This window comes from Fukomys damarensis, unplaced genomic scaffold (genome assembly GCF_012274545.1).
Source record: "Fukomys damarensis isolate Sample0158 unplaced genomic scaffold, DMR_v1.0_HiC HiC_scaffold_18, whole genome shotgun sequence".
Lineage (NCBI taxonomy): Eukaryota > Metazoa > Chordata > Mammalia > Rodentia > Bathyergidae > Fukomys > Fukomys damarensis.
The window spans coordinates 21,359,696-21,367,666 of NW_022900930.1; the positions used below are offsets into that span (position 1 = coordinate 21,359,696).

Consider the following 7,971-nt stretch of genomic DNA (forward strand, 5'->3'; position numbering starts at 1 on the left):
TCTTTTTTTTTTTTTTTTTTGGTGGTACTGAGGATCAAACTCAGGACCTTGAGCTTGCAAAGCAGTCGGCAGAACCACTGAGCTAAATCCCTGGCCAGAATAGAAGTGGAAGGTTGTTCCACACCATCTGTGACAGTGACTGTTACTCACCCAGGAGGGGTTCAACTCTGTGTCCATTTTAATGCTGTTTTAGATTAGTCTTTTTAAATGTAAATTGAATAGGCAGTTGAAATTAGTTTATGCCCTCCTATATTTCATATTTCTTCTTTAGGGGGAGGAGTTTTGGCCCATACCATACTAGGAGTTGCGTGGAATGAAATTACAGGACAGATAAAATTTCTGATTCTAGATCCACATTATACAGGTACAGAAGATCTGCAAGTTATTTTAGAAAAGGTAAGTACTTTACGTTTAACATGAATTTAAACACAAAGCAAAGAACTCAGAGAAGGACAACAAACTAGCTTTTAAAAGATAGTAAGCTGCAGGCAATGAGCTTCACTGTAAGGAGCGGGTTCTAAGGATGTCAAGAGGGACAAAGTGAATTGGAAAATTTACATTAAATTATATGAAAACTTTCAGTTCTCAAATTTAATGGAGCACAAAATTCATAAGTATATTCTTTGGAAATTCTATAGCTTTGCAGAAACAAAAATACCAAGGTTTATCAATGCCTTAAAATATAAGACTGGAATATAGAAACATAATTTTACAGTCAACGAAAAATAGCTAAGTGAAATGCTGGACGTTACAGAGGTTTGACTACTTATCCTAATCTTTTTCTGTAAAGGTTCTGAGGTTGAGACAAACTTAAGAGTATGAATTAATGCCTAGTAAATCATCTAATGGAGGTATAAATCTAAATAGATTTACAGGAAACTATTCTTACATATGAAAACTCAGTCCTACATCTTTAGGAGATGAGTATTATAAGACATTATTAACCTGAATTTTAAATAACATTCTTTGCCAAATACATTAAAGTTACAGAGAATATGTATGACATTTTAAATTATAAACTAATGAAGATATCCTATTACCCTCTACTCTTTATTTCATCAAGTCAGTATCAGTATCAAAAGAAAGGTTTCTCTTTGAAGTTGTAGCTCAACTGGGTTACTTTTTAAAAGCAGAATTGCTGGAACAAGGGATGGTTTAATGTTGAAATTCATTAGTGAAATTATTTTCAGAGCTATACTGTTCAGAACTACATTATCTTGCAATAAAAAGATAAAATGTTTTAATGTGTATAGAGTTCTTGGTCTTAGCATATAGCAGAACTCTCATATCCTCAGTTTATTAGTTTTTGTTAATGATAAGAGAAAGTACCAATAGAGAATGTGTTCTTAAAATTTTAAATGTCTTCCTTTTCAAGACATTTGGAAATTTAAGTTTTGTGGTTTTTTTGGGTTATTTGTTTGTTTGTTTGTTTGTTTGTTTCCTGGTACTGGGGATCAAACTCAGGACCATGCACTTGCAAGGCAGGCAGCGGAACCACTGAGCTAAATCCTTGGTCCAGGAATTCTAAGTTTTTGATTACTGAACATATCTTTCTGAAAATCATAGAAGTATTTACTGTTTGTATAGCAAAGTTTTCTCTCATTCAGCATTTAAGTAGCACTATGTGCCAGCCATTGTCCTAAGCATTGGAGGTTTATTAAAAGATTCTTTCAGGAGCTCTCGGTTTAGTAGAGAAAGACAGGAGAATCAAAAAAGGATTCTCAAGAAAAAAAATAATAGTAAGAAAATGTAAGAATAATATAAAAATAGATTTAAAATATTAAAATATATTTTAAAATAATAAGGAAAAAATAATGCTGCGTACAGTGGGTTTGTAAGGCTGATGCTGTGGAGCGACCACTTAGAACCATGAATGGCAAACCTGACCCTGTCCAGTTCCAAGGGTAGTGAACCAGCAGAGAAGCAAGGAATTGAGATTTTATGTTAAAGGAAGGAGAAGCCTTAGTTATTTCTCAGAAGAGTGTCATAGGTAATACAATTGCTTCTTTCTGGCTAGCTTGAGGGGCTTTGCACTAGATGGAATAATCTCGATTGGGTTTCCTGAAGCATTTAGATACGGCAAGCTGTCAGCCCTGACTGCTTACTAAGTGCAGTCTTCCTTTGCTAGTTATATTTCCATAGAACTTTGCAACAGCAGAAATCTCCTTGATCCAGTAATACATATAAAAAACCATGAAGCCAAGGTGTAGCTGTCAGCAGACCCTTGTCACCTGACTCCAGCAGTCTAGGTGGCCACAGGCGAGTTCTGCCACCTCCAGACTCTGTCCCCACATGGGGCTCTTTTTGACATTCCCAGGCTGGTCATCTTGAAGAAAAGAGGCATGGGCCCCAATATGCTTGCTCTTTGGCACCCTTTCTACTCATTTCACTTTAAAACAAACAAACTGGATCTGGTTTCCTGGAGAAGGCCTACATGTGTGAAATTACCGGAAAATGTTAAAACAGGAATATATAGAAAAGTCTTTTGTATTTGTTGAGAGACTTTTGGACATTAAATATATTGTTTTGCAGGAAAAATGAGTTAAAAATAGACTGTTAACAGTTTTAATGGTGTTTACCTAGAAAGAGGAAAGACTGATTTTCGTTTTTCTCTCCTTTTTTGACTTTGAATTTTTACAAATTTGTCTTAGTTTTATAGTAAGAATGAAAAAATAAAAATTACATTTCCAATCAACCCTCTTTCCTCCACACTAAAAAAACAGAGCTAAAACACTCTCTTCTTTAGATAATATAGATTTTTACTCTAGGCCCTGCCAGAATAATACCCAGCATCTTCAGAGTTAAAGGAATAACCTTAGTACTTGTCATTTAGTGGTATTTTAGAGTCCCCAGCTACCTCCTTCCAGGTATTTCTCAAAGCATTTAATTTCATCATAAAGTAAAACAATCCAGTTATCAACTTGTTCTTAATAGGCTGGTGTGGTGGCACACACCTGTAATTCCAGCACTTGGGAGGCTGAGGCAAGAGGATCCCTGTGAGTTCGAGACCAGCCTGGGCTACATAGTGAGTTCCAGATCAGTCTTGACTACCTAGTGAGACCCTGTCTTAAAAAACAAAAAACAAACTTGTACTTAATAAATCAGTGGCTCTGGAAGAAATTGGATAAACTGTCATAATAGTTATTTTTTTTTCCTCATTGAGTTTATTGGTACATTTTAGGTATACAGTACAGTTACATTCATTATTAGGATCGTGTACCTTTACATGACAGGTCTTGGTTCTCATTTTTTCCCCTTGTCCCTGCCCTCCCTTCACCCCTCCTCCCCTCCCCCTTTACAAACACTTCATTTCCATTTTTTCATTTTCTCATATTTTGCCCCTTATTACCTTTCCCCTACCCATCCCACTTTCCCTACAACTTTAGCCCCTTTCTTCCTATTTCACATTGTCCATTATATCATTAGGACCTTATGTACTATTATAGTTTATTCACACCAGAGAAACTATTCGGTATTTACACATGTGTGACTTACTTATTTCACTTAGGAGTATATCCTCAATATGTATCCATTTTCCTATGAATGAATCTAATTTTTCATTCTTTATGGCTGAGTAATATTCCATTTTATAGAAAAACCACATCTTTATCCACTTTCCAACTGATGGGCAAATGGGCTGTTTCCAAGTTTTAGCTATTAAAAACTGTGCCGCTATAAACATAGGTGAGCATATATCTCTGTGATATGATTCTTTTAATTCTTTTGGAAAGATACCCAGCAGAGGGAAGGCTGGGTCAAATGGAACCTCTAGTCCCAGCTCTTTGAGGTATCTCCATATTGATCAGCCCCCCCAAATATAAAGATCCGATTCAAAAATGGGCATCTGAAATGAACAGACATTTCTCAAAGAAGTAAAAACAGCAAGTAAATATATGAAAAAATGTTCCATTTTTCTGCCTCTCTCATTCGAGAGACACAGATGAAAACAACACTGAGATTCCACCTCACCCCACAAAGAATGGCTGCTATCAAGAAATCAACCAATAACAAATGTTGGCGGGGTTGTGGGGAGAAAGGAACCCTTCTCCATGGTTGGTGGGAGTGCAGACTGGTGCAACCACTATATAAACTATCATATTTATAATGAGATTCCATTTGAAAATAGTTTTCTCTGCTGAAAGATTAATACTGGTATTAGAAAAAATAGTAGTAAATAAAAAGTGGAAAGTAGAATTCACTGTATCCTGAAGGAAGTCAAAGAATGTAAAATGGTCCTCATGGAACAAACTCAGAGCTCCCACTACCATTTCACCGTAGCTAAGATGGCACTGAATGGTACATATCTGTCTTATGGACTGCTAAGAGAAACAGTCTTCAAGTAGGCTATTATTACATGTTATCAGTTATCAGACATGTCAAACTGTACTTCTTAGAACCAGTGCAGTTCAGTATCTGGACTAATAGTTACTATAAGGAAGTTTTTCTTTTTTAATGATTTCTGTGATTAAATACTGTATCATCAAATGTTTAAAGATCTGTATTTTCTACACTTAGACAATCCTTACATTAGACAGGTATTTGAGTCTTGATCTGATGTCCTGTTGACAGAGTTTAATAGCACAATTTCCATCATATAGTCTGGTAACTATAAAAAGTGTTCCTTCTCTCAAATTCAGGGCTGGTGTGGATGGAAGGGCCCAGACTTTTGGAACAAGGATGCTTACTATAACTTATGTCTCCCTCAGCGACCAAATAGTATTTAAATTGTCTTGCATGCAAAAGATTGTAGTAAAGTGTAATTACAAATTTGTTAATAAAAAGTTTAAGTTCAAATTAAATCCTGAGTACAGTTGATGGTTTAAATGTTTCTTTTTTAAAAGTAGTGAATACTGCATAGATTTTATTCTTTAAACATTCTTTAATAATTTAAAAAACAAAACATGCACAACCAAAATATTACAGGCATGTAAATCACATGTATTCTTAAATGTTCTCTTCACTTGGAAGAAAGTTTTCCTCCACCTTGGAGTTTAAACATGTATGGTAAGTCAGAAGCCATAGTTTGTGGATCTTTATGAAATGAATCCTGCTTTGCACCTCTTCATAATCAACATGAATCTGTTTTTTTAAAAAGTTTTAACAGTAAAATCTTCTTTCAAAAAAATTTTTTTTTCTTCTGAAACTTCCACCACGCAGGACAAATTTTGGTCTCTAGAATCTAGTACAGTAATAGTAGTAACTATATTAAAATGTTAATGAAAATGAAAGCCAGGTACAGAGGTGAGGTGCACGCCTATAATCCCAGCTCCCGAAAGTTGGAGCCCAGCCTGGGCAATTTAGAAGATCCTGTCTCATGGGGCATGGTGGCGCACGCCTATAATCCCAGCACTGGGGAGGCTGAGGCAGGAAGATCACAGTGAATTCAAGGCCAGCCTGGGCTACACGGTGAGTTTGAGGCTAGCCTCAGCTACATAGCAAGACACAATCTCAAAAAGTTAAAAACAAAGAAGACCCTGTCTCAAAATTTAAAATAACTTAAAAGCCTGGAGACATAGCTCAGTCAAAGGCCTTGGGTTCAATCCGTAGCACACTCTCCAAACCAAAAAAAGAAAATAAAGAGATAGTACCAATATAAGAGTGTCAATAATTAAATGGAACGGTTAAGTTTTATGCTAAAGGAGATTCTTGAGGGAGGAAAAAAAAAGTTTTACAAACTTATTAACACTTTCTTTTCTCACTTATATTTTCTGTACTTCCAAAACTTCGTTTCTGTCCAAGCACTGGGACACAGCGATCCCTAATAGGTTGTTCACTTGATTTTATTGTCTGCATAGATTTAATTGTTGTAAGAAACTTGGCACAGTCTCGAAATCCATGTAACCAAGCAAGATCTTCAGCTGTTTGCCCATTCTTATTACATAAACTGAAATTAGAAGAAAAAATTGAGTTAAATAAAAATTGTTACTTATTTAGTTTTTTTTCTATGTTCCTAACAAAGGCATTTTGTGCTCATACTGTGGTTGCAAGGTAGAAGAGGTAAAGAAGACATAGGGAAATTTCATTCTTGCTCACTGTTGCATCCTTAGTGGCTAGCAGATTCAGAACAAAATGGGCATTCCATCGTTGAATGGATACAAGAGTATTCAGTGTTCAACACAGTGAACGAGTGCCCAATCGTGGTCAGTGAGATTTTCTATAGAATATGCCTCCTTAAGGCAAAAATGAAGTGGAATAATGAACAGAATTGCACCTGATTACTTAGGATCCATTTTTATTCCACTTAATCAAATTGATATGATATATCACTGACAGGTAACTATTTAAATGATAACACTAAATTACTACTTGGACAAGCATTATTTTAAAAGCCCATGCAATTAAACATCAGGACTCTCACTAATCCAAAAAAACAAAATTTGAAGCTATTTTAATATTTCATACTCACTCAATCTGGGCTTCACTGGCTACAAGCAAGCTAAGGCATTCCAGGCTTCCAACTTTAGCTGCCTTATGGAGCGGAGCTTCTCCCAAAACATCCTGTAGGAAAAGAAAGCACGTTAGAGTCTCTCCCAAAAGCACTGAGCGGTGGAAGTTGGCGAGTGAAGTTGTAGATTAGCTGTCTGAGGAGGCTAGTTCAGAACAGCACTGTATAGACTGGATTTTTAAATTCAAGCATTTTATTTGGGGTACTGTTTCCTTAGTGTCCTACCTAGTGCAAAGTTTTCACTAATAAAAATGTGTGTCCACATCCACATACATTAGGCCAGGCATGGTGGCGCTCGCCTGTAATCCCAGCACTCGAGAGGCTGAGGCAGGAGGATCGCTGTGAGTTCGAGACCAGCCTGGGCTACATAGTGAGTTCCAGGTCGGTCTCAACTACATAGTCAGACCCTGTCTCAACCCCCCCCACCACAAAAAACCACATCCACATACATTAAAATTTAATGAAAGCAAAACAATTCTACAGAAGCCAAAAAGTATACAATTTAAAATTCACCATACTTTAATATTCAGTGGAAGATGAAAACTACCAAAAGAAAATGTGAGCTGAGTTATCCTGTAAGAATATAATACACACTGGACTCTGAGAAGTGAAAAGAAAATGTAAAACAGCTCATCAATAATTGCTTTACACTATACATATTAAGATGTTTTTACAAATTATGTTAATTATTAAGTATTTACTTTTCATTAAATGTGGTTACTAAAATATTTTAAATTTTGTGCCTTGAATTTCTGTTGGACATATCTGCTATAGACATGTTTCTAACAGCTGAACCAACTGGATAGACTGGCAGTAGGAAATGTCTGAATTTGCGGTGGAGGGGCAGGTGGGATACAGCAACAGTCGTTACCTAAATTACCTGTTGGTTGAGATCAGCGCCTGTTTGCAACTGCCAGAGAAGAAAGTAAGCAAAGCCGCCACCTGCAGCTAAGTGGACAGGCGACTGCTCACAGGAATCCGGGGGTGCATTGACGGAACACCCAGTCTGTAATAGATGTGTCAGACCATCCGCCTGCAGGACGAGAACAGATTGAGGATACCTCTCGCCTTTGTCCAGCCCTGAGCCCTTTCCCGATTGAAATTTCCCTGACTGCAAACGCAGTCAAACTCTGGGCTCAATTTGGCTGCTCTGAGCAGTCAGACCACTGTCGCCCTCGCTGGCCCGCCTAACAAGACACATCTGGAAGGAAGTTCTAGCCCGCAGGACAAAGGGACCCCAGTCTCACCTCTGGGTTGCAATCAAGCAGCAGCATCTCCCGCCTAAAGCAGAGGACCAGAATCCCTGGAAATGCAGATTGGTTGGCGAGTCTGCGGACCGGCAGATAAAAATGCATAGGCCTGCCCCAGTGGGGGAGAATTTAAAGCCCCTGGCCACCGCGCCCTGGCAGTTTAATCTTCAGTTGCCGGTACTTTCCCGTCCCAGAGGCTGCACGTACCCAAACAATGACACGTGCAGCCTGGGGCTAACCTAGGCTGGCTGGGGAAGGGGAGGAGCAGGAGGCGCG

General features: G+C 37.7%; 2 protein-coding genes across 3 annotated transcripts in view; one reads left to right on the forward strand and one right to left on the reverse strand.

Moving 5' to 3' along the window:
* The window catches only part of Ufsp2 (UFM1 specific peptidase 2), a 23,314-nt gene extending 18,513 nt beyond the window's left edge, over positions 1–4,801 (forward strand). Inside the window, exons 11-12 of one of the 2 annotated variants that reach the window (XM_010619756.3) lie at positions 272–396; positions 4,638–4,800. In XM_010619756.3, coding sequence (XP_010618058.1) covers positions 272–396; positions 4,638–4,724 — 212 coding nt within the window. In that variant the 3' untranslated portion in view covers positions 4,725–4,800. Of the gene's footprint in view, positions 1–271; positions 397–4,637 lie in introns of both variants that reach the window. The other variant, XM_010619757.3, reaches the window with a different exon arrangement.
* Positions 4,802–5,524: 723 nt separating this feature from the next.
* Ankrd37 (ankyrin repeat domain 37) lies at positions 5,525–7,965 on the reverse strand. Its single transcript, XM_010619755.2, has 4 exons — positions 7,693–7,965; positions 7,326–7,478; positions 6,407–6,498; positions 5,525–5,884 (listed from the first exon to the last, which is right to left on the reverse strand). The coding sequence occupies exons 1-4, from the start codon at positions 7,798–7,800 to the stop codon at positions 5,680–5,682; spliced, it is 558 nt and encodes a 185-aa protein (XP_010618057.1). The 5' UTR covers positions 7,801–7,965; the 3' UTR covers positions 5,525–5,679.
* Positions 7,966–7,971: the final 6 nt, after the last annotated feature.

Bases quoted from the DNA above. Each gene is read 5' to 3' on its own strand.
- Ankrd37 (XM_010619755.2), bottom strand. From the start codon at position 7,800: ATGCATTTTTATCTGCCGGTCCGCAGACTCGCCAACCAATCTGCATTT. The intron at 6,499-7,325 runs GTAATTTAGGTA...CTTTTCCTACAG, and splicing joins GCGCTGATCTCAACCAACAG to GATGTTTTGGGAGAAGCTCC. The intron at 5,885-6,406 runs GTGAGTATGAAA...TTCTAATTTCAG, and splicing joins GCCAGTGAAGCCCAGATTGA to TTTATGTAATAAGAATGGGC.